We start from the raw sequence: 24,227 nt of genomic DNA, 5'->3' as shown, positions 1-24,227 counted from the left end.
GCTGCTGGGCTGTGGGGCCCGAGGGAGCCTCCAGTGCCGTTGGCTCCCTGGTCTACCCTCTTGATATCCTCCTCCTTCCTCCCATTCTCTGACTCATCCGAATTCTTTGCAGCCTATCCCCAACCAGGCCAAAGCGAGACATAAACTCAGCAGCTACTCAGGGGGCTGCCACGTGGGGCCTGTGGGGGACGGGGGGGCGTTACCAGTTCGTGCTTCTTGCGGCTCGCCTCAGCCTCCTTCCTGGCAAGCTCGCCCATCTCCTCCTTGGTGTCCCGGAGCTGCCTCTGTAGCCGCTTGTTCTGCTCCTTCTCCCGGTTCTCGGCCGCAATGCGCTGATCCCGTTCCTCAGTCAGCTTCTCCATGTTTTCCTTGAGCCGGCTGGCCAGGCTCTGGACAGGCAGGTGGGGAAGAAAGACACAGCAGGTAGGCCAGTCAGCCAGGCAGAGGGAGGGTGTGGCAGAGCTCTGCTCTGGGTCAGGAGGCCTGGGTCAGAGCTCTGGCTCCACCATTCATTGGCTACCTGGGCTAGCAATCCTGAGGCTTCCCTTGCTTTTCTGTAAAATGCGGGGAGAATAACACCTGCCCCCCAGGGGTCTTCTGAGGATGAATAAGGTAATGAATGTGAATGCACTTTGAAAGATGAAAGGTGCTATTATCATCATTACTACACCAAGACTGAGGGAGTGTTTGGGCTATAGCCTAGTGGGCCTGTCCGTATTGACATGGCATGTAGAGGCCTCTGAGGTCAGTAGGGCTTCCCCGCAGGGACTCTGAGCCCAGAAGCCCCAAAAACTAGATCCTGTGCTCAGAGCTAAATGGCTTTACTGGAGTTCTGGATTAGGAAAGACTAAACAATCATCAGATTCCAAGCAGAGAGCATCTTTCTAAGCCTAATGAATCTCTCACCAGGTAGTGGGATGCCGAGCAAGAAATGACCTGGAGAGAGGGGTTGAATGTGAGCAAAGAATCCTGCATCTGCTTGTAACCCTGGTTCTACCTCTGACTGGGCCTCTAGCCTCTATGTCCCTAAAATAGCAGAGCCAGGCTACAGGATTGGGCCGTTCATGTTTAACATCCTATGGGTCTAAACCACAAAACTCTGAGCAGAAGGGAACCTGAGAGATAGTGGTGCAGAAAGGGACTAGGCCCAAGAGAAAAGGAGACAGATGCTGTGGGCCTGCCCCGTGTCCATCAGACCAATGGCCTCTCTGTCCCTTGATAGCTCTGTGACCTTGGGTAACCCTTCCTGTATGTAAAATAGGGATCAAAATATTATTAGCCAGCCTGGGGTTGGTGTGGGCAGAAAATAAACTCAAGTTTCCCCTAACTCTCTCCAGCTGTCCTGAGGACTGTGACCCTACCTTGGGATGGTCAGTTGTGCTCTCTTCCTGTCTCCAGGTTATTAATGCCCTCTAGATGCCCACCTGTTTCCACCCCTACCTAACTGCCTGCTCCATGGACTGGGAGTTGATGAAGGAGGTGGTAGGGCTGCCCCTCACCAACCACACTCATCAACACAGGGCCCAGGCAGAACCAAAGGTATGGAGACAAATGCTTAAAAACTCAAGAACTTAAAAATAAGGTGAGATGGGTGTAAACTCAGGAGAGAATCCTTTCTGCCTCTCTCTTGCTATCTGCTCTACCAGAGATGGAAGGTGCTGGCCCATGCTGGCTTTGGAGACCGAAAGAAAAAGGATTGGTCCAGCATGGTGGCTCATGCCTGTAATCTCAGCACTTTGAGAGCCTGAGGCAGGTGGACTGCTTGAGCCCAGGAGTTTGAGACCAGCCTGGAAAACATGGTGAAACCTCATCTCCACAAAAAATACAAAAATTAGCTCGGTATAGTGGCATGCGCCTATAGTCCTGGCTACTTAGGAGGCTGGGATGGGAAGATTGCTTGAGCCTGGGAGGTGGAGATTGCAGTGAGCTGAGATTATACCACTGCACTCCAGCCTGGGTGAGAATGAGTCCTTGTCTCAAAAAAAAAAAGAAAAAAGAAAAAGGATTGAATTTGGAATATGTAAACTCCAGTTGGGAGGAAAGAGGATAAAAAGACAGAGAAAAGGTGAACAAAAAAGGAGAAGGATTAAAGGAAAGAGAAAGAAAAATAGGGCCTGGCTTGGTGACTCATGCCTGTAATCCCAGCACTTTGGGAGGCTGAGGCGGGCGGATTGCTTGAGCCTAGGAGTTCGAGACCAGCCTGGAGAACAAGAAAAACAGAAGGCTGAGGTGGTCCCAGCTACACAGAAGGCTGAGGCAAGAGGATGGGAGGATTGATTGCTTGAGCCCAGGAGGTCGAGGCTACAGTGAACCATGATCACATCACTGCACTACAGACTGGGCAACAGAGCAAGACACTGTCTGTCTCAAACAAAAAAAAAAAGAGAATGAACTTTATAATAAAGGGAGAGGAGAATGGGATGAGAAGAGGGCGAGAAAGAAATAAGATTGGGGAGAAGAAAAAATATGAAGGGAGAAGAAAGAATAGGGCCCTAATCATGAAAAAGGAAGAGAGAGAGAAAAAGCAGAGACAGGAGGGCGGGAAGAAGTGAGGAAGAAAGGGAATAAAGCAGGGAAGGGGAGAGGAGGAGAGGGAGGGCAGATGAGAGAAGAGGCTCCAGTCTGCACAGAAGTGGCACCATCCGCTGCATATTTATGACCCTGCCAGAGAGCCGGTTGAGGGGAACAGGCGGGGGGAGCACGTGGTGGAGGAAAATATGAAGACGAAGAGCTAAGCTGCTCTGGTCCCTTGGCAGAAAGCAAGCACGGAAACAGAATGCAAAGCAGGCGGGCTCCACGGTACCCAGAGAGCAGGCCAGGCAGGGTGAGAGAGAAGCACCCGCCCGTCAGCTGGCCTGGCAGCGAGGCACAAGCCTCTGAGGAGTGTCCAGGGGTTTGCCCAGCCCTGCTGAGCACGCTCAGCTCCAGCGCTGGGGCAGCTCTGCCCTGCTTGGTGTGGCCCGAGAGAAGTGCGAACCCACCTCCAGCCGTTTCACTTGCGTCCTTTCAAACTCCAGGCGTGTCTCCAGCTCCCGTATCTTGGCTTCCTGCCTGCTCACCAGGGACTTGTCCACCATGGACTGCTCCAGGAACTCCACCTGGCTCTGGAGGGCTTGCAGCTAGAGGTCGGGGGGCAGGAAAAGAAGAAAGAACTGAGCCCAGAAAGGGAGGAGGCTGCATCTGGGGCAAGCAATATCACCATGGTGACCAGAAGGCGGAGAGAGGGAGGGATGCACTGGGGAGGAAAGAGAATGGGGCCCCAAGCCAGAGGCCTCCCCCATCTGCCCCAGCGCTTGGCACAGATCTTGCCCTTTGGAGAGAGAGAAAGGAGAAAGCTAAGGACCGGAGAGGGAATAGAGATGGGAAATGAGGCAGCTGAAGCCCAAATGTCTGCTATGGTGACATGGCTCCAATCCTAGCTCTTGCTCCTAGCTTACTCTGCTCTGTGGATTACTGATAGCAGAGAAGAGCACCTTCTAAATTGCAAACTTGGGGGTTCCTCCCACATGAAGTAACCCTGGCACCCTCTCTCTCCTGAGGGAGCCCCTGATCCTCACCTTCTCCTGCAGCTCTTGCTTCTCTTTGTTGGCCTCTTCCAACTGAGCTTGGAGATCATTTATCTGAGCCAGGTCCCGGGAAGCCTGGGAAAGGGGTGAGAGCATCAGAAGCAGGATCCCCCATAAACATCCAGCTAGCTCAGCCCAGCTGGAACACCAGGGGACCCAGGTTCCCGCACCGTCACCTCCCAAAACAAGTGGCTGTGTGGGAGACCCATGAGGAAGACCAGAAGGATGGTGACGGTGCAGTGTGAGGGGCACTCCTGGCAGGGGTACCTGAGCCACGGCGGCCTTGTGCTTCTTCATCAGATCGTTCATGTCTTCCTGATCCTCCTCCAGCCGGTTCTGTATTTCATTCTTCTCACGCTGAAGGCGGCTCAGCTGCTCCTCCAGCTGGAAAGAGGCAAAGGCAGATCAGAGGGCCTCAGGCCCGGTGTGCCTGTGGGCTCCAGGTGGCAAGTCCAAGCCTCCTCCTGCGCCACCTCCAATGGCGGGGGCATAGAAGAGAAGATGATAATGGGCTAAGCCCGCCCACTGGAGCGGGTCCTAGGACCAGTGACACTCAGGAAGCTGCCTGCCCTGCCCTGGGCCAGGGAGATGAGGTAAAGGGCTGTGTGCAGTATAGGCAGACCCTGGGCCTCTGAGCTGAATGACAGCTGCTTCCTGGCAGCTCTTTTGAGGCTAATGAGAAGGCAGAAAAGGTCTGCCCAGAACAAATGACCCATCATCCTGGCACTATCAGTCCAGGTCCTGACCTGCATGTACCCTGCCCTCTTCAGGCCCCAGGACCCCTCACATCTGTGAAGGTCTCCTGGCTTAGACTGTCATTTCCCCTGGGACCACCCACTCCCTGGGCATCCAGCCCCCACAGCCAGTCCCCTCCTTTGGGGAGGGGAAGAGAGCCAACAGCAGCTTCAGGAAATGAATGAATCTATTAGCCTGTAATTCCAAACCAAAATGACTGTGTTGGCTCCTTCTCTGCCCCATCCATCTTGTTACTGGGCTGTGGGGAGCTGGGGAAGCCTCCGCCAAGAAATTTATTAACTCAGATTTAAATAAAATGGTAATTTTATAACAGCCTTTTTTAACACAATTAAGGAATTTGAATTACTCACCTGAAAACTGCTGAGGAGCACAAATGTCACGGGGATAAATCATGCCCCTGAGATTGGCATCTCTCAGCAGCCAGGTGACTAGCTCAGGGGCCACAAAGCCACCAGCCCAGCCCAGCCTCCTCCCCTGTCCCATTCCCTGCCCAAGGAGGTATCGGTGGCCGCATCCCAGTAATGAATTCTCTGCCGATGGATGGGCCGTGGGAGAGGTGGGGAATTAAAAGGGAGGCATTAAATAAGAGCTGTAATTAGCTGCTGCTTGGGCTTGTCAGTGGGCTGGGCAGGGGGAAGGGGAGGGAAGCCGAGCCATCCTGTCCTCTTATCGGTGCTTCTGCTAATCTCTAGGCACCTGTTTACATCCCTCAGCCACATTAGCTGCCTTTATTTATGGTGTTGGGGCCTGCGGCCAAGCTCCTGCAGGCAGGTGGTTAAATAGGGAGATGGGCCCTTGCTGGCTCCCTCTTCCACCCGCTCCTCCCTGAGGCCTCTGCTCAGAGTGGGGAGATGCAGAGGAGGGGAGGCCCGCTCTTCCTGCAGCAAGTCCTGGTGTGGAGGGACCTATCTGGGGTGAAGGGAGCCACAGTCGCAGCTCTATTTTGCCTCAGCCCCCTGAGCCCTGCCCAGGCACCCTGGTCCCTCACCGCAGTCTTGGCTTTGGCGATGTCATCAATCTGCAGGTGCAGGTCTTCGATCTCCACCTCCATTGCTTTCCGTGCTTTCACAGCTGCTGCACAGGTGAACTCTGACTCCTCCAGCTGGAGACAGACCACCCCCACCCCAGGGAGAGATGTCAGCCATTCCCTGGGCACAGGAGGGCTGTGCAGAGAAGAGGGAGCCCAGATGCCCTCCTCCTCCTCCTCCATTCACTTCAGGTCCCAGGGCCATGGGTGTGTGGTGGTGCATGCATGGGCATCTCCTCCTGTGACAGGGCTGGTGAGCATCAGGCCCAGTCCACACCACCCTGGTCTGGATGGTGAGACAGTAGACACACACAGAGCCTGGGGAGTCTGGCTGCTACACGTGGCTCCCCTCTTTCCTGTCACTTTCCTTCCCAAGGACTCAAGAGCCACTGAGAGGAGCAAGAGAGAAAGAAAGAGAATGGAAAAGGTAAGCTCTGCTGCGCCAGTGCTCTCTGGATACCTGGTTCTTGAGCTGGGCGATCTCCCGCTTGCTGGGAGCGCTGTTCTTCAGGTGGTCCAGCATGAGCTGGGCATCCGCCAGCAGCGCCTTGGTGCGCTTCAGGTCCTTCCGCAGCCGCTTCTCTGACTCAACGTCCCGTCGGTTCACCTGGGTGGCACCAGCAGTTGGGGTTCTGGGCACCAGCACACGGCCTCCTCCTGTCTTCCCCAACCCCCTCCTCACCACGTTCTCATTATCAGCATCCCTATAAGAATCCTGGAAGAGCCAGGATCATGCCAACCAGGGAGAAAGGCCTGGGTGTGCCAACATATGGTGATGCCCCCATACCACGAGGGATGACGACGGGCTCTTTGGAGCACCCCCATTCCCCTGGCAGCTCTGTTCCCAGCTCCCCATGCCTAGGATCCCCACCCATCAGGCTGCATGGGCAGGCAGCTGGCCAGGCTTGGCAGTGGAGCATCCCCTGACCTGGTCGCTGAGGGTGGCAAGCTTGCCCTCCAGCTCCCGCTTCTCTCGCAGCACCTTCTGCTTGTCCTCGTACTCTTCCTCCAGCTGCACCTCCATCTGTTTTAACTGGAGTACCGTGGGACAGAGACCCATCCGTCCTTTTAGTGCCTGGTGCCAAGCAGGCCCCTTCTGTTCTGGGTCCCCCACTCCAGGAAAACAGTGGGGCAGGCCTGAGCACAATGATATTGATGGAGGGGTCAGAACCTAAATTCCAGGTTTCTAGGGCTTCAAAGCAGCCTGGGAGGACGAGGAGGGATGGCAGGCCACATGTGGTGGCTAACTGAGCCAGAATAGGAGACATCGCTGCCCAGTGGAGACCTGTCTGGCCAGGCTAACTGACTGCAGGCAGCACCAGCACAGCACAGCAGGGCATTAGTTCCTCAGGGTCCCAAGTTTCTCTACAGACTCTGAGCCAATACATCCCTGCCAATGCCAGGATCCTGAGAGGCGCTTCCTGGCCCAGAATGACAAAGAAGACAATGTGGCTGAGGCAGGGAGACAGAAAAGCCCCTGACTAAAAAGCAGTGATGGGAACAGGCGTTACGCTGGACAGGTAAGTACCTAGATACCTTACCTTCTTCTGACATGACTGCCGGGCCTCCTCCACCTCCTCATCCCGACTCTCCATCTCCTTAGAATGGGTCTGTCTCATCCGCTCCATCTCCATCTCCAGACGCAACTTGGCCTGGAGGTAGTGGAGTAGGGTCTGGGTTCCCTCCTCAGCAGCGCCCACCCACTCCCCACCTGTGCGTGACTCTCGCTAGGCTCAGGGGCCGAGAACGTCCTGCCAGCCAGTTCTCTTTGCTGGCACCTTGCTCCCATGGCAACAGCTTCTCCAGAGCAGCTGAACTGCCTTACTAGAGGTCTGGCATAGGCCCAGAGAGAGATAGCTGGAGTGGGGACAGCCCTGCAGCTTCTCCGTCTGCTTGCAAGCTCTAGCTCCCTGAACTGACTTGGTGGCTTGGTGGCTTGATGGCAGGCTGGTTGGGCCTGTGGCCCTCGGCTGCCATGCATCCTGAGCCCCTCCCTACTAGAGCTCCATCAGATTTGTTTTTGTGGAAAGCTCCACGAACACTTAATTGTCTTCACACTGTGGCTGGCACAGATCAGGTGCTCACTCCACATTTTGTGAGTAGGTGAGCGAGTGAACATGGGAATGAATGGGGGTGGGATCCTCTGGCCCGTGCCTGAGTCTGGCTGTGGGGATGGTGGCGGCCCCACTGCACCTCACCCCTCCCTTGGCCAAGCCCTCCTGTACCTGCTCCAGCATCTGGATGGTCCCTGCCTGCTCATCCAGCTCCTCTTCCTGATCCTTGACCTTGGCCTCTAGGTCCCGGAGCTGTTTCTTGACCTTGGCCAGAGAGGCCTCATCCTTGGACTCTTGGGAAGAAATGTCCTGGAGCTCCGCCTCTAGGGAGACAACCTTCTGGGTGAACCCTGCAATGTCCATGTCTTTTTCCTGGAGCAAAAGAGATGAGGCTGGTGCAGGGCTGGCCCCAGCTTGCGAGGGGGACAGGGCACAGATGGTGGGTGGCCGTACCCACCTCCAGTTGCTGCTTCAGGCTAAAAGCCTCAGCGAGGAGCATGTCCTTCTCCCGCTGCAGCTTCTCTCGCTGCAGCTTCTCCCGCTGGGCCTCCTCGTGCGCCTGTGAGAGCTCACTGTCAAACCTGTGAGGGAGCGTGGTGTCTCCATCAGATGGGGGAAGAGCCGGGGTCCCCTGCACAGAGACTGTCAGGAGGTGGTGCCATGGACAGGACCCAAGCAGGGGTGGGGGAACCCATGCAGCCCTAACGTGGGGCCAGTAGTGAGGTAGGGGCGACATCTAGAGGTGGCATGTCAGGCCACTGAGGCACTATTGAGCAACCGGATTTGGGATGGGGAGCACTCAAACAGGTGAGCCCTTCACCAAGTAGGCCTAGGAGAGACCCATAGACTGCTTCCAGGCCGGGGAACAGGCCTCCTCAGGAGTTAAGTCTCTACATTCTCCATTTCAACACATCAAAGAATGAGGGACCCGTGCGAGGGCTGGGTAGGAAGAAGGTAGAGATGAGCACCCTGCTTCCACTAACTCACTTTCCACAATTCAGTTTGGCAACTGTAAGGGCAGCAACCGGCCCCTTGTCTCTGCCTCTGGGCACCAGCCTTTGGCCAGGACCACACACCCCAGCAGTGCTGGCAGGACACCACCAGGAAACCCCACACTGGGTTCAGAGCTGGCATTCCCACTGTGCCCAGCTGGCCACATGCCTCGATGGGCACACAGGGGGGCCTCTTTCTTCACTCCTCCACTTCCCAGCCTTCCATTTCCTGCTAAATATGGAGCAAATTGCTGAAATTCCTCTTAACACCTTCCCTGAATAGCTAATTAGGTTCCTGTGGAAATTGAACAGCTCCCCTTACCCCAACCCCACATCAAAAAAAAATAAGAAAACTCCGGGCAGCCGAAACCTAATAAGTTGCCCAGTGGGGAGCATGGCAGCACAGTAACTAGGCTGAGCTGGCATTACCATCGGGTGCTCAGAAGGGGGGTCGAGCTAAGGGTGCCAGCCCTTGGGTAAAGGGGTAGGGTGGGGGCAGAGATGAGAATGAGGGAAGTGGTGGTCATGGTATTGGGTGGGAGGAATGGAAAACCTTCCTATTTCCCCAGCTGGGGAGATGGTGGGGGTTCCGGAGGCCAGGGGTAACCCAGGGTCACTGGAAAGGCTCTGTTCTGCCACCTCACTCCCAGGGTCCTAGGTGTGGGGATGCCCCTTCACAAAGGCAACCGGTGCCTCTGCTGAGAAACCCTTCCCCTGCAGAGGAGAAACGGGCACTGTTCCCGCTCCCTGGGGCGCCCTGCTGTTCCTAGGGTGTGTGGGTTCCTCAGTGCTGCTAATAAAGGCATCCCATCCTCATTCCCAGCCCGGGAAATTAATTTAGATTGGATTTTCTCCTGTGAGGGCACCCCCTCCTTTGTATCATTACCATAATGAGATGGAAGTGGCACGGTAGTTTAATGACATTAGTCAGGAGAGTGTGTTTGTATAGCTAAGGCAAGCGAGGGAGAAGCAGAGCTGGGGGCCAGGGGCAGGGGCGCAGCAGTTCCTGCATGGGTCCTGGTTGGTGCCCTTCCTGGCATGGGGTGACAGGCACACGGTGCAGGGAGCACCTTCAAGAGCTGAGGCCTACGCAGGCTTTCAGTGGAGACACAGCCTGAGTCTACCCTAGAGGTCAGGAAGGGGCCCCTTCATGTTCCAAGATGAATGACCAGGCAGGCAAGACCCCTGGACAAATTCAGGTCCTTCCTTTTTTCCTCTCTGGAGGGCAAGGAGGCTGTCCTGGCTTTGGTTGCTTCAGAAGGTTCTCTGGACCCAGGGCAGGGGCCCACCCACCTCCTCTGCTTCTTCTCCAGCTCGTGGTTGCGGACCTGCTGGCCCTCCAGGTGCAGCTTGGTGTCCTGCAGCTCAGCTGTCAGTCGCTGGCACTTCTTCTTGAGCTGCTGCAGAGCCCGCTGGCTCTCCTCACTATCTGCCTGCAGGTCCCCGAGCTAGGGACCAAGATGGGGTGCACAGTCAGTGGCCACGGAGAGGCCCAGAAGCATTGGTGGAGAAGGCAAGGAGGGAGGTGGGTGAGTGGGGGGAAGACCCAGGGGTGCAGGAGGAAGTTGGGTCTCTCAGGGAACTGAAGAAGCTCTAATGATAGCTTGCTCCTGATTGCTCCTGCATGGAGAGGCTAACATGCCAACCTCCCCGATCCATCCCAGGCCAGGACTGCCTGCCCCCAACATTTACTGGACCAACACAAGGCACCAGTCCCCTCCTGGCCCTCCCAGGTACAGGCCTCGGCTCCTCCCCTGCCTCACCCGCCGCTCCAGCTGCCTCTTGTTCTGCTGCTCCACCTCCAGCTTGTCCTCAAACTCCTGCTGGAGCCGCTTCTTGGTGAAGTCCACCTCCCGCACAGCCCGCTCATACTTCAGCCGCCATTCACCACCTGTGGGGTTGAGGCAGATAAGGGAGGATAGAGGTGCTGAGAGTCCTCATAAGGGGCAGAGGGGAAGGAGGATGGGGCAGGGAGGCAGCAGGAAGAGTCAGCTGAGACTCAGAACACTCTCTGCAATGATGGCTTCCTCCCAAGGCAGAAGGAGCCACTAGCCAGGAGAAGACCAGAGCAGGAGATGTGGCTGCATGTGCTGTCCCCTTGCCAGGGACTGCTGGGACCACGGCCCTCAGTCTGTCATGACCGTGGCTGTTTCAGCTCTACATAACAATCCCCTGCATTTACTGGCATCTCTGCCGTCTCATCTATTTCTTTCATTTTAGTCTTATAACAGCCCTATGGAGGGGAGACAGGCCTGGACAAGGGGCATGACCATCCAGGGGTAGGCATCAGGGCTCGCATCACAAGCCACTGCTAAGCTCCTTGGGCCTCGGGCCCACCTGCATCATCATCATCCACTTCTCCGTTGATCTCCGCTGCCCGGATGAGACGGGCCTCCATCACCTCCATTTCCATCACCTCCATCTGCTTCTTCAGTGCATCGTACTGGGTCTGCAAAAGACAGGGTTATGGGATGTGCCATTCCACCCCTCATACCTACTCCCCAAACCACACAGACCACGGTCACATGCTTACCCAGGACAGACAGGGATGCTGGGCTAGGGGTGAAGATGCCAAGTGTCTTTGCAGGGAGCTGATGGGCACTAGGGTGTGACAGTCACCAGCCTGCCATTCTCACCCGGGCCCGGCTCTTACCTGCAGCTCCTTCATCTCCTTCTCAGCCCGGAGCCTCTCCGCCGTCTCTGTGTCCAGCAGCTGGGAGGCGGACTCTCCTGTGTTACGCTCATCCGTCAGCTCCGATGTCAGCTCTGAGATCTGGGGTTGGGGAGTCACCACCAGTTGAAGTGCCTGCCTCACTCAGCCAGAACACCCGAGGGACCTGCAGGGGCCGGGTCTCCCTGAGGCCATGGCCAGTCTGTGTAGTGCCGGGAGTCACTCACCCGGGTCTCCAGCCGGTCGCTATTGAGCCGCAGCTCATTCCGCTCCTTCTCCACTTTCTCTAGCTTGCTCCGCAGCTGCTGAATCTCCTCCTAGGGTGAACCAAAGAGGGCAAAGTGAGCCAAAGGCACTGCGAGGGGCTGAAGCCCTGGGTCTGCACCCCTGTAGTGAACAAAGCTAATGAAGCTTGGGCCAGAACATCATGGAGGAGGCATGTACCCAACAGCAGAGCCACGGCATCCCAGGGATCCTGTCCCTAGACCCTTCCCAATAAGCTGGGGATGGCCAAGATTTGATCGTAAGAGGCTGCCCAGGGGCTCAGCCAGCACCCCAGAGGGACATCTTCTGTTTGATGGGCACAGTTCAAGGATGCCAGCTTTCTGGACTAAATGAAAAAGCACTTAGAAGCCCAAGATAAACTGGCAAGGCTCTTCCCTCCCAGAGACTTGCCCTCCCAGGCTGTCACATACGTCTTTGTTCCGGATCTGCTCCTCTGACAGCTGTACTTCGATGAGGGGCCTCACTGTGGTAAAGAGCTTCCACCAGGGCCAATCCTTTACCCCTTTGTTCTTCCTGATGTTCTTCTGTACACAGCGAATGGCCAGGTCCTGGATCTGCAGGGGAGGTGGGGGTAGCACACAGCAGAGCTCTCAGTCACCCTGGCCAAGCTCGGCCCAGAATCCTCCCCGCCACCAGCATAGGCCCCCAGGGCTGCTCCTCTGGCCCCCTGACCCCGAGTCAGATACCTTCCATGCTCCCCCTTGCCCCAGGCTCCCTCCTTCCCTCAGAGGGTGGGCAGCACAGACCCTAACCCTGAGAGCACTACGCTGGGCACTAGCCACTCCGCTGCCATTAGGAATCATTTCATCTGCTTTATTTGCTGCCTGATTATTTCCAGCACCCTGGCCTAGCTGTGCTATAAAACCTAATCTTGCTGAAACACAAGAGGCGGCAGTGCTGGCTGTTTTATGGACTTGCTAATAAGAAAAGGAGTCGCTGACACAGCTCCTTAATCTTCATGGAGCAGCCTATGATCCAGAGCCCACCTTTGCCTCGGCCCTGCTTCCCGCTACCCCTCAACAAAGCCCTCCAACCAGGCCCTGCCACTGGGCACACCAGCACACTTGCTGGCACCAGGGAGCTGCCTGTTTCCCACCCTGGCCCAGGGCACGGTGCCCTGGAAGATTCCTGCCTCTTCTCCCCCTTATAGTCTCTACCCCAGGAACTTGGCTGTGCCCATCTAGGCTGGCAGGGGGAGGAGATGTTCCTAGAGCAGCACCTTTCTCTTCTTGAAGTGCTGGCGGGCCAGGTAGCCCCTGCAGGCTGCTTGGAACAGGGTTAGGTTCCTGCTGGTTTGTTCATCCCGCTGCTCCTCTAGCCGCGCCAAGGTGCCCGCCCGGAAGAAAACCTGTGGAAGAGCAGGCTAGGTGAAGGCAGGAGATGGGGCCAGCCCAGCAGAGGAAAGGGAGGGAAGGCGGGGAGCTGGAGAAACAAGCAGGTCAGGGAATGCAGCCCGTGGCTTGGGAAGCGCCTCAAAATCCAATTGTCCGAGAGGAGGGGAGGAGCAGGAAGAGGCCCTGGGAAGGTTGAGGGAGAAGGGACTGGGGAGGTTTTGGCAGGCAAGGAGTAAGATGGGAAATTTAACTTCAAAGAGAGAAAAGGCGAGGGAAGGTAAAATGAAGATACCTGGGGCAAGGAAGGAAATGGAGCAGTCACTGGTCAAACAGGGAGGGAGCGTCCCGCCACATCTGTGAGGGCTTCGTTACCCAGGACTGCCAGCAACCCTGTCAGTGCCCCTGTGCCCCCAGCCCACCGCAGGGCCCAACCTGGGCTCCAGCCCCCTCCGACTCCCGACTGCTGGGTTCAGGTGAAGTGGATGCTGGCGGATGTCTGTGTGAGAAGCAGCACTGAGTAGCAGCGTGCAGAGGAAGAGAGGGGAGAGAAGGAAGGGGGGTGGTGGGAGGCTCCTGCCTTCTCCCGCTCCCTGCTAGTCTCATTTCAGACGGTTTCCTCTTTCATGTGCCACCCCCCAACACACACCCAGGTTTCACCTTCTCATGAAGAAGCCAGTGAGGTGGGCGGGGGTTGGCCCAGCCGAAGGACCTGTCATACAGGTTCGGGGGCTGGAGGGCAGGCGTGTGCGGAACCAGCTGGGCGCCCCCACACGGGGCCTTTCCTTACACTCTGCTGCCCTGAGATAGGGCTTGGTAAAATTTGCCACACACCACAAAGAGGAGTGTGTGTGAAACTGGAAGGGTTAGGTGAAAAAATGACTCTGTATCCATGAGAGTGGGCACAGACACCTATGTATATGCCTACCTCCATCTGGCACAGAACACAGAAAATTTCTTTTTGTAGAGAAAAGAGAAGATGTGAACATGATGGGAAACAGAGGTTACATAAATGCACTCAGAGCCAATAGGCACAGTATCCCAAGGCCCCCTTCAGCAAAGATCCAAAGAGAAGGCTTAAACTTTTTGCTGAGAAAGCTCTGCCTCTGGCAACTCCATAGAAACCTGGTCCCCTGAGGCTGACCTTGGAAAAGGCCAGCTCAGTCCTTTGTGACACTTCCCTAAATCCTACCATTGAACATGAGGTCTCCCGTGGGTCTTAGTTTCTACCTGAGCCTCAATTTATTTTCTTTTCTTTAAAAATTTTTTTGAGCAGGCTTGCTCTGTCACCCAGGCTGGAGTAAAGTGGTGTGATCGTGGCTTACTGCAGCCTCAACCTCCCAGGCTTAAGCCATCCTCCCCAGTAGCTGGGACTACAGGTGTGCACCACCATGCCCAGTTAAGTTTTGTATTTTTTTGTAGAGACGGGGTCTCCCTATGTTGCCCAGGGTGGTCTTGAACTTCGGGCATCACATGATCCTCCTGCCTCAGCCTCGCAGAGTGCTGAGATTACAGGTGTGAGCTGTCATGCCTGGCCGTTCAATTTCTTTCTCCTCTCTTTCTTTTTTTTTTTTTTTGGAGACAGTCTCGCTCTGTTGCCAGGCTGGAGTACAGTGATGCAATCTCTGCTCACTGTAACCTTTGCCTCCCAGGTTTGAGTGATTCTCATGCCTCTGCCTCCTGAGTAGCTGGGGACTACAGGCACCCATCACCATGCCCAGCTAATTTTTTGTATTTCAGTGGAGATGGGGTTTTACCATGTTGCCCGTGGTGGTCTCAAACTCCTGAGCTCAGGCAGTCCACCCACCTTGGCCTCTCAAAGTGCTAGGACTGTAGGCGTGAGCCACCACGCCTGGCCCCCAGCTGCTTAATTTCATATAATGTGCAAGCCCGGAATCCCACTGGGGGTAAGGAATATCCAGGTTCCACGGGGGGGACAGCAAACGCGCTTGGTTAGTACCCATTGCCACCTGCCCAGAGCAGAACTGAGGTGCCGGAGTTGGGGTGGAGAATGGCCCAGAGACACAGTGAGAAGAGAAAGAATGGTCTAGAGGCCAAAGCAGCAAGCCTCAAATCTCTCTTGAACATTTGCGGGGTTAAGGGTCCTTTGGGGTATGGGGTGAAACCTCAGGGCCATCTCTTCCCCAAAATACACATTCATACAAATTTTATAATGTCAGGAGGCTCTGATTCCCCCCAAGTCCTTATTGAAACTCTAAGGGTCCCATGACTCAGATGAAGACCCCCTCCTCTCTGAAGCAATGTGACACACATGGAATCTTTGCTCACGAGTCAGTGCTAACCAGAGCCTAGATGACCTGAGCTTTCTTTCCCAAACTAGATATGAGCAGGCACCCAATGTTGGCCCCGCTCTGCCCTGGAGTGACTCTGAGACCTGGGGCCTGCCTGCCTCAGCTGGGCACCTGGCATGGCTCAGGATGACAGAAGGTCTGAGATAGCAGCTGGGAAAAGAATCAGCCTGCACAGGCCCTTTCCTGCCCGAGATAGGCCTGAGAACCCAGGCATAGGCTGGAGGAGGTGCCACCCCCAGTGGCAGCCAGCAGTGGCTCAGCCTGCTTGAGAGGCAGGAACCTGGAGGGAAAGACCAGTGCGAGCGGACCCTGGGACAGACCCTGCGGCTGAAGCAAACTCCTGACTGCAGATGGCTAAAAGCAGCAAGGGGAGGGGAACAGACAGAGAGAAAAGAGCTAAGCCAGACACAGAGACAAAGCAGTGACACAAACCAGAAAATGACACAAAAAGAGGATGGGACACAAAGATACAGAGAACAAGGAGAGAAACAGAAAAACACAGAACCAGAAACCAAGCAATAGAGACCAGCAGGGACTGCTGGGGCCAAAGGGAAAGCCAGGGACAGCAGAAGCAAAGATGGGAAGATGCAGACACAGAGATGCGAGGGAATGACAGGGAGGGTGGGAGGAGCCAGGAAAGCGACTCAACATGCAGGGCCAAGAGGAGGACCAAGGACACAGGACAAGTGAGACTCAAACCTCTGCAAGTACCTCCTTCTCCTGCACACACCCATGGGGCCCTGCGACTCAGAGTTCCTTCCCTCTCTACCAGCAGACAACGGGTCCAGAACTCCCACTGGCCTCCCTTCCACCCTGGCCCTGGGGCACATGTGCAGATGTTGCCTGTCCAGGGTTCCCAAGCTCAAAAGAGAGGGGTGTGCAGGGCTCCCTGCCCATGGGAGGAATGCTCAGCTGACCCTTTGGTGAGGAGTGTCGTGGCAGACCGGCACCCAGGGGTGGGTGTGCCTGCCTTTTACTTGTGACGTTCCATTCAGATGAGGAATTCGGCCTGTAGGCAGGTGGTGGCGGCATAGCCTTACCATGTCCTGCTCACTCTCTGGAGCCCAGCAGCCCCAGACAACGCTCCACAGGGGCTCTACCCGTGGCCTTCCCGCCTCTTCCGGCCCACACCCTCTGGGTCCAGCCCTCCTGACTCCCCACACCAGGACCTGAGCCACCTTCCACCCGCTCTCTCCCGACATCACAGAGGCGTTCCTGGGACTGAACAAGCCAGTCATCCAGAAGGAAGGAAAGCCAGGCTGCTGCATCTGAAACCTCTAGCTCCCTGGCCCCTGGCCCCAAAGAGGGCAGCCCCTGAGTGGCAGGGTGGGGTGCAGCTGGTGGCAAGAGTCAGAGGGACACCAGGAGACTGGTGATGTCTGGCTGAGCAGGGAGAACAGGAGGAGCAGGCCACTGGACAGCGAGGCTACTGCCCTCCTGCGGGGCAACTCACCCGGCTCAGGCCCATGCAGCAGCTGCTCTTCTCCAGATCCAAGCACTCCAGCAGCTCCTCCACTGCCTGTGGAGAAAGGCCTCTGTCAGCCCGCCTGGGCCACCCCTCGCCATGCAGGGCTTCCTCCAGGCCCTCAGCCCTTCCCTTCCCTCCTCCTAGACAATCTGTTCTTCATGCGCGTGGGTGGGCTCCCTCAGTGTCGGGCCCTGGGTTGGACTCTGGGGACAAAGAGGTGACTACACGAGGAATGCACCATCTTGCTGGGGAGCAAGACCAGTAAACTAGTGCAGTACCCAGAGGAGGTGGCACCTACGTCAGACCAGGGCACGTGCAAGGCACCTCAGACAGGTCTCGTTTGTGTGAGAAATTTCGATGCAAGTGAGAATTAGCTGGACAAAGTAGAGAAGAGGGCATTTCAGGGAGAGGAACCAGCGTACGCAAAGGCCTAGGAGCACAAGACAGCAAAACACACTGAGGAAACTCCCAAGTCACTCATCGGAACTGGGATGGGGGTGGGTAGTTAAGGTGCAACTAGAGAGGGGCAGGAGCTGAAGCACGTGGAGCCCTGTGTGCTTCGGGGGCCTCTGGAGGGTCCTCTCAGGGATGGCCATGACCAGGTCTGCACTGGTAGAGATCTCACTGGCAAATGGGTAGATGGATGGAGACCCACCCTACTTCGGCAGTAATCTACAGGAAGGGAGGCTAAAGCCTGGCCCAAGGAGAAGAAAGGAGGAGAGCACGCAGCAGGTGTTAAGGAGACAGAGCCTTGCCGGATACGGGGGGGAAGGTATGAAGGAGAAATCCAGAGCTATACTGAGATTTCCGATTTACATAACTAAGCCGATAATGGTGCCATTCCCTAAAGTAGGGAATATAAGAGAAAGAGGCAGCTTGGGAGGAGGGAGAATGGGTTTGGTTTGAACAAGCCGAGTCTGAGATGCCATAAGGCATAGGGATAGAGAAGTCTAGAAGGCAGCCAGTTAGAAAGGCATGTCTGGAGCTCAGGAGAGAGGCCTGGGCTAGAGGTATTGATTTGGGAGTCATCAATATATATGCGGTAATTGAAATGATGAGTGTGAATGAGGTTGCCCAGGAAGAGGGTGCAGAATAGAAAACACATATGGAAAAGGAGAGTTCTGAGAAAGAGACATCTTTACTTCAGGGGCAAGTGGAAAAAGAGGAGCTCAGAGGGAGTGGGAACAGAGTCAAGGGGGAAACCAGGAGTGGCAGCAGAGGCCCAGCAGAGAATGTCTCAGAAAGAATGGAGCCCCATGCTGCTAAGAATTCAAGTAGCAAAGGGATAGAAAAGTGCTCATTGGCTCTGGCAATATGGAAGTTGTGGGGGATGAGAAGACAGGTGCCAGGGCCTCAGGGAGGGGGACCAGGCAGCCATGGGCAGTGGGGGCAGCAGGAGGAGAGCCCAGAGTAGGCGGGAGGAAGAGCACAGTCCAGGGGGACAATGACACAGGTGACAGAGGCTCCCTCCAGAGAGCAAGGCCTGCAGGTTTGTGGGGAGCTTCTCCATGAAGGGAAAAGGGCCAGGAGAGGAGACGCCAGAGGAAATAGAGATAGAAGTGAGTTGACACTGATGGAACGGGTCTCTGGGGAGACCCAAGGGGACTCCAAGGCACAGGAGCAAGGGACTGGATGAGAGGAGGACCCTCTCCCACCAAGACAGAAGGGGTGCGGGAAGAGGGAGGCCAAGGGAGGTTTGCAGGAGGCGGAAGAAGCAGCTGGAGCCTGATGTCCTAAGATCTGGAGGCTGGGCAACTGCTGAAAGGTGAGCCGGGAAGGTGGGGTGGGGAGGATTTGAGGAGAAAGATGGAGAATGGAACAGCAAATAGGAAGCCTGCAGTCAAGGCCAGATAAGGAAGGGACATCTAGAAGACTTGCTGGTCCCCCTGAGGGCCCACCAAAGGCTGAATACCAGGAACCTGTAGGAAGTCAAGTCCACAAAGTTGTATAATTTTCTCTCACCACCCTTGGGAGCCCAGAGCCAGGAGTGCAGACACCCAAAGGCTGGCACTTCAGGGTGGGAGTCTGGCAGGCTTCCAAGGAGGGGTAGCTCTCTCCAGCTCCTAGGGTCCAGGCCCCAGGCCACAGCTGGGTGCTTCCAAAACCGGGAGCCCTTGAGCAGGGCCAAACGGGGTCTCCAGGGAAGGGAGGGCAGACGAGTCTGCAAAGGGCAGCTGCTTGAGGGGCCTAGGCAGAGGGAGAGGGATCTGGGGACCTGGACCTACCCGCCTTTCATCCACCACGATGTAGTTACGCCCGTGTTTCTTGGTCAGGTGCGGGGCCAGGACGTCAAAGCGGCGGCGGAACTCGGAAAACACCATGTGGTCAGGGTAACCTAGAGAGAGCAGCCCAGAGCCGGGCCTGTCAACGCTGCCTGCTCCCAGCACACCCCAGTAGCCACCGGTGCCTAGGAAGCCAGTGGAGAGTCACCGAAGGGGAAGAAACTGCAGGAGGTGGGAAGCCTGTGGTTGAGGCAGGCCTGGAAAGGAGAGCTGAGAAGGGGGAGGCAGGGAAGGAGGAAGAGGAGGCCAGGAGGAATCAGGCCTTCTCCACAGGGGGACAGGAAGGCTTGAAAAAGGAACAGGCTCCTTCGGAGGGAAGCAAGCTCCTAGTCAGTGAGGTGTGCAAATGGCGGGTTGTGGGGCAGCTGACCAGCTGCGAGGAAGCATCCCCGAGATGCTCTCTAGCCCTCCAAATCCATGCCTCAGTGATAACCCAGACAGAATGACGTCTTATGGTCTTAAAAAAAAAATAATAGGCCAGGTGCGGGGGCTCATGCCTGTAATCCCAGCACTTTGGGAGGTCAAGACAGAAAACAAAAATTAGCCGGGCATGGTGGTGTGCACCTGTAGTCCCAGCTGCTCGGGAGGCCAAGGCAGAAGAATTGCTTGAACCCAGGAGACAGAGGTTGCAGTGAGCTGAGATCGTGCCACTGGACTCCATCCTGGGCAACAGAGCAAGACTCCGTCTCAAATAAATAAATAAATAAATAAATAAATAAATAAATAAAAGGCACCACAGAGTAACTGAGGGGAAACGTGCATGGGCTAGGCCCTGGCCCTGCCTCTTAGGATCATGTGACCTTAGGCCAGTCACTCAACCTCTCTGAGCCTGTTTCTTCACCTTTAAATGGTGCCCTAGTACTCCATGCTAGTCATGGAGAGTAAATGAGAAACCAGGTAAAAAGCACAGTGTGACTCACCTGCTGGGCGTTTAATAAATACTCCTTTCCTTTCCTCTGTCCACTGAAGCAGAACATCAGAAAGGCTGCCCTCCCCTACTGCACCCTGACCTTGAGTCCTAGGCCAGGTGACCAAAAAGACTTGTAGCTTCTCTTTCCCTGAAGAGTGTCTGGGCTTCAGGTCAGGGGCGGTGTGAGGTGGCTTTTGGCTTGGAGCAAGGTGACCAAGTCACCTCGATCTTACCAGAGCCCAGGGTAGAGGGCCACGAATACCACTCCCACAGAATCACATAATTTCAAACTGGAAAGGGGTCTTGAACCAGATCCGACTCATCTTTCAGACCCAGAAACAGAGCGACTGGCTTGCTCAAGGTTACAAAGGCTGCTGCTGGGGACAGAACTGGCTTCCAAACCTGGGCTCCTGACAGCCAGCCAGGGGCTTGCTCCACAGCAGTGCCGGGCTAGCTGGCTCTGGGAAACCCTCCAGCTGGGAGGTGAGGCTGATGCATGTGCCTGATAATTGAAACAGGAGGTGGGGGCTGCTGAGGGGCCAAGACAAAGTGAGCTATTGATTGTATCTGAATTGCAATTAAATTGATGGGCCAGGATAGCAGGTCCAGACGCCTGGCATCTTAATTAATCATCAGTGCTATCGTCGGTGGCTGGGGGCCGGGTGAGGGAAGGGGGGCCTGCTGCTGCCGGCCTCATCGATCTGCTTGTTTGAGTAAAGCACATTGATTTTGGTTCAGAGCGGTAACAATCTGGTTTTGAAATAATAAACACCAACTCCATATCAAGACATGGGGACAGATCGATGATTTATTTAGAGCAGGGCAGGGAGCCCATTTCCTGGCTTGGGCTGCTAAGGAAAAGGGACAGTGCCCATGGAATATCTGAAGGGGACCTGGCTGTGGATGGGGGGTGGGTGGGTTGGGGGAACGCTTCCTGCTTTTCTAGTGAAAGAGAAAAACAGCAGAAACCCAGCAACTCATAACTTGTCAGGCAAAAAATAAAAACAAACAAAAATACCCTACTTGAGAGACATGAGACATGACTCTACAGCCAGCCTGCCTAGTCAAATCCTGCTCTGCCGCTCAGGAGCTGAGAGACCTTGGGCAAGCTAGTGAACCTCTCTGAGCCGCAGTCTCCTCATCTGGAATGATAGCTGCATCTGCCTCATGAGGTTGTTGTGAGGATTAAATGAGTGAATATGTGGGAAGAGCTTCAAATGGTAAGCGTGCGGTAAATGGTCTAAGGACGCTAAGTAACCACGATTACTATCATCCTCTCTGTCTCCTCCTCTAGATGGGTCCATAAAAAGAATCTGTCTGACCTTTCTTGGGAATTTTAAGTACTTCAGAAGGATTTAGCACCTCATTTCTCACTGGGCAGATGGCTCCAAAAGGGCACTGGGTTTGCTGCTGTGGGCAAAGTTGAGCTGTTCGAACTGGGGACATGGGGAGATAGGAGGGTCTGGACAAATGACAAGGAGTGGGGTGGAGCAGGGGTGGGGGGGTGAAGAGAACTGAATACGGAAGGGAGAGGAGCGGGCAGGGACTCTGTAGGATGGAAAGAAATGAAGAAAAGGAGGGGCTGTGGGCTGGGAGAGACAAGGAGAGATCAGAGCAAAAAGGAGTGTGAGGAAAGAGACAAGGGCCAGCCCTGAGGCAGGAGCAGCCCCACCTCGGCCCATGGGTCCCACGCGGGTGGCTGCGCCGGGCAGGCCAGCTCTGGAAAAGGGAGCCAGGAGTTGAGAGGGAAGGAGGCCCCACCTTGGCGGTACATGCGCATAGCATCGAGCAGGCGGGAGCCGCGGAGCTGGGTGCGGAGCAGGGGCACATCCAGCTGCAGGAGGCCAGCCTCGCAGTGGTCTCCCGAGGGCAGGTCCAGCTCACTGCTGCTGCTGACTCGGCGGGAGGAGGCAGAACGGGGCTCTCCGGCCCAGCCCTCAGCCACGGGCAGGAAGCAATGGACGAAATGCAGCTTTGACTTCTTGATGGTGTCAATGAGGGCGTCCTGCCAAGGGGAAGGGACCGCCCTCAGTGGGCTCTGATGGCCCGTGCCCAGGAGAACAGGGACTGGTGCCAGCATCTCCACTGCTCACAGGGTAGCAGGGGTCCCAGCACCAGCCAGGACACACTAAGCCTGGACAACTCTGCCCTCGCCAGGCCTAGGTGGCCACTCACAGGTGGCAGCACTGAAAAGAAGACCCCACTAGCAACCATTGAGTCACAGCGGGATGCTGAGTGGGCACCAGATGACCTCAGTGTGCTTGGAGTCCCCAGTGGCCTGCCTGCCAGGAGTAAGGAAGAGTCCTCAGGCCTGCCTGCTGGGGCCTGGGCTGGCACTTACCACCTGCAGCTTAATCTGGATGCACAGTGACTTCTTTTTGACAGCCGCCATGCCTGTGGTAAACGTCTTCCTCATGCTGGTGGCCCGGCGCAGTGCCAGCTGTGAGCCGCCCTCCAGGCCCGCAATGGAGCCTGAGAGCACTGTGGCACTGCCTGCGCGGCCCAGAAACAGGTTGCTGATGATTTTTCTGCCAGAGGTGGGAGGACAAGGGAGGAAAAGGAGTCACCTCAATGGAGCAGGAGAGACGACTCCTCCCACGAGGCCCCAGGGCACCCAACAGTCCCATTCAGCCACATCCAGGGGCCTTGCTACCTGACTGTATGTCCCACACCCTACAGAGAAACAAACTGGAGAAATTTTCAAACAGTAAGGAGAGAAAGCGGGAGGCGGGCAGAAGCCAAGGGGTGGACAGGAATCGGACAGAGAGGAGCGACCTACTCATCTATTTCTCCCTCAGCAGGGAGGGCAGAGGTGTAGAAGGGCTTCCAATGTGACAGGAGGGATTAGGGTTCAACATCTTCTAACATATGATATAATTTACTTATTACGTTTCCTGTTTATTATCTGTCTCTCCCACTAGAATGTAAATTCCACAGGGGCAGGCAGTTCAGTTTTGTTCACTGTTATCTGCCAAGCACCTGTTGCAGGGTGGATGCCCACTAACCATCTGAATAAGTGAGCGTATGACAGGGCCTGTGGGGCAGGGGGTTTCAAAGGCTGCTCCTGCCTTCTTTGACTGTGGGGTGTTCTTTAAATTTAAGCCATGGCTCTCCCACCATGTCGGCCTCCTCCATCTACTCCAGGAGCCCTCTCCAGTTCCTTAAGGCCAAGTGCCCTGGGCCACTGCCTCTCAGGAATAAAGGCCATCTACTTTGCTAGTGAGGGGGCCTCTGAGACAACTCCAGGAGGGAATCCCAAAACCAAAACAGTCCTGGGGACAGGACAGGAGCAGATGGAGTGGTAGTCTTACTTCTGGGAGTCCTGCAGGAGCCGGGGGGCACTCTGGGTGGCTGGGTTCTGCTTGGTGTAGTTCAGCCAGCCAGTCACATTGTACTCTACCCAGTTGGTGCCATGGCTGTGGCCCAGGAGAAAATGGTGTGGTTTGCTGCTGCGCAGAAGGGGTCTTTGGCCTGGGGGTAAAAGAAGCAAGATTCAGGTTGTCGGGCAGGGCCCAGGCACAAAGAGGGCCCCAGGGAGTGCCACCTGGCTCCACCTGTGTGTAAGAGGAAGCAGAGGAACTACCCTCTAGGGATGTCACCTACCTTTTTTGTCACCTTCCTGGGGGCCATAATAGGAGAAAAGGCGCTCCAGGAGGGCATCCTCACTGGCCCCTGGCACCAGGGCCTCCTCTTCCAATAGCCAGAGCAGGCCCCTCGCCTCATCTGTGCGGGCCAGTGAGCGGACCTACAGAGAAGGAGCAGTCCCTCCTTGTCATATGGAGCTGTGGGAAAGGGCCCAGGGTCCCTGGGCCCAAACACACCCTACAGAATGCTACACACATGCACCCATGCACGCACGCACACGCCGCAGCTCCTGCTGCTCACTGCTGACACCTTGTGGAGGAGGCCGGCAGCCCAGGGAAAGGGGAGCCTGGAAACGGAGCGGAGGGAAGCCCACAGCAAAAGAGGACGCTTATCGCTCAGGTCCAAAGTCACCAAAGACTGCAGCCTTTCTGCTGGCCCAAGCCTGTGCCCCGAGGCCCTCCTCCACCCTTGTCCCCTCGGAGGTCACAAGGGGCTTGGGTGAGTCCTGTACTGCTCTCACTCCTTGGCAGTGGAATAAAGTCTGGAAGGCCCTGAGCACAAGGCTTGGCCCTCTGGAAGCTGTTAGTGGTGATGCCTGTGGGCTTAATCCTGGTCCCTGAGAGGAGAGAACCCAGAGGGGGCTCAGATGGCTGCTGGAATCACTGCAGGGTATAAACTCAAGGGCCAAAAGCATATGACAGGTGACTTAATGGACATGGCAGTCAAACCTGGTAGAAGCTGGGATGAGGTGGAGAGCAGGTGTCCCTGTCTAAAGAGAACCACCACCACTGAGCTGCAGCCAACCGCTGTCCTGGAACAGCACTGGCCTAGCACTGATAAACTCTCTGGTTCTTCAAGAGAAGGTAGAAATACACAAAATTCTGATTTCTAATATCCTATGAAGGCCAAACAAACTAGGCCTGTGGCCACACCTGGCCTGAAGGTGCCTTTTCTATGGCATTCCCACATCTTCCTCGGGCAGGAAGGA

At 55.8% G+C, this 24,227-nt stretch overlaps 1 protein-coding gene across 20 annotated transcripts in view; it reads right to left on the bottom strand.

Moving 5' to 3' along the window:
- Positions 1 to 24,227, bottom strand: part of MYO18A (myosin XVIIIA) — a 102,453-nt gene that overhangs the window by 12,701 nt on the left and 65,525 nt on the right. For all 20 annotated transcript variants that reach the window (XM_074388434.1, XM_074388438.1, XM_039475911.2 and 17 more), the window contains 23 exons: positions 23,258 to 23,399; positions 22,966 to 23,125; positions 21,996 to 22,182; positions 21,416 to 21,659; positions 18,688 to 18,797; positions 16,448 to 16,513; positions 12,571 to 12,699; positions 11,762 to 11,905; positions 11,294 to 11,383; positions 11,049 to 11,168; positions 10,733 to 10,844; positions 10,159 to 10,286; positions 9,689 to 9,843; positions 7,861 to 7,984; positions 7,575 to 7,775; positions 6,891 to 7,001; positions 6,278 to 6,382; positions 5,810 to 5,956; positions 5,311 to 5,424; positions 3,834 to 3,950; positions 3,558 to 3,641; positions 2,982 to 3,119; positions 204 to 389 (listed from right to left, as the gene is read on the bottom strand). In XM_074388434.1, coding sequence (XP_074244535.1) covers positions 204 to 389; positions 2,982 to 3,119; positions 3,558 to 3,641; positions 3,834 to 3,950; positions 5,311 to 5,424; positions 5,810 to 5,956; positions 6,278 to 6,382; positions 6,891 to 7,001; positions 7,575 to 7,775; positions 7,861 to 7,984; positions 9,689 to 9,843; positions 10,159 to 10,286; positions 10,733 to 10,844; positions 11,049 to 11,168; positions 11,294 to 11,383; positions 11,762 to 11,905; positions 12,571 to 12,699; positions 16,448 to 16,513; positions 18,688 to 18,797; positions 21,416 to 21,659; positions 21,996 to 22,182; positions 22,966 to 23,125; positions 23,258 to 23,399 — 3,114 coding nt within the window. The remainder of the gene's footprint in view (positions 1 to 203; positions 390 to 2,981; positions 3,120 to 3,557; positions 3,642 to 3,833; positions 3,951 to 5,310; positions 5,425 to 5,809; positions 5,957 to 6,277; positions 6,383 to 6,890; positions 7,002 to 7,574; positions 7,776 to 7,860; positions 7,985 to 9,688; positions 9,844 to 10,158; positions 10,287 to 10,732; positions 10,845 to 11,048; positions 11,169 to 11,293; positions 11,384 to 11,761; positions 11,906 to 12,570; positions 12,700 to 16,447; positions 16,514 to 18,687; positions 18,798 to 21,415; positions 21,660 to 21,995; positions 22,183 to 22,965; positions 23,126 to 23,257; positions 23,400 to 24,227) is intronic.

Source organism: Saimiri boliviensis, chromosome 17 (assembly GCF_048565385.1).
Source record: "Saimiri boliviensis isolate mSaiBol1 chromosome 17, mSaiBol1.pri, whole genome shotgun sequence".
NCBI lineage: Eukaryota > Metazoa > Chordata > Mammalia > Primates > Cebidae > Saimiri > Saimiri boliviensis.
The sequence above is the reverse complement of the archived record's forward strand: the minus strand, read 5'-3'. Positions and strand labels throughout refer to the sequence as shown.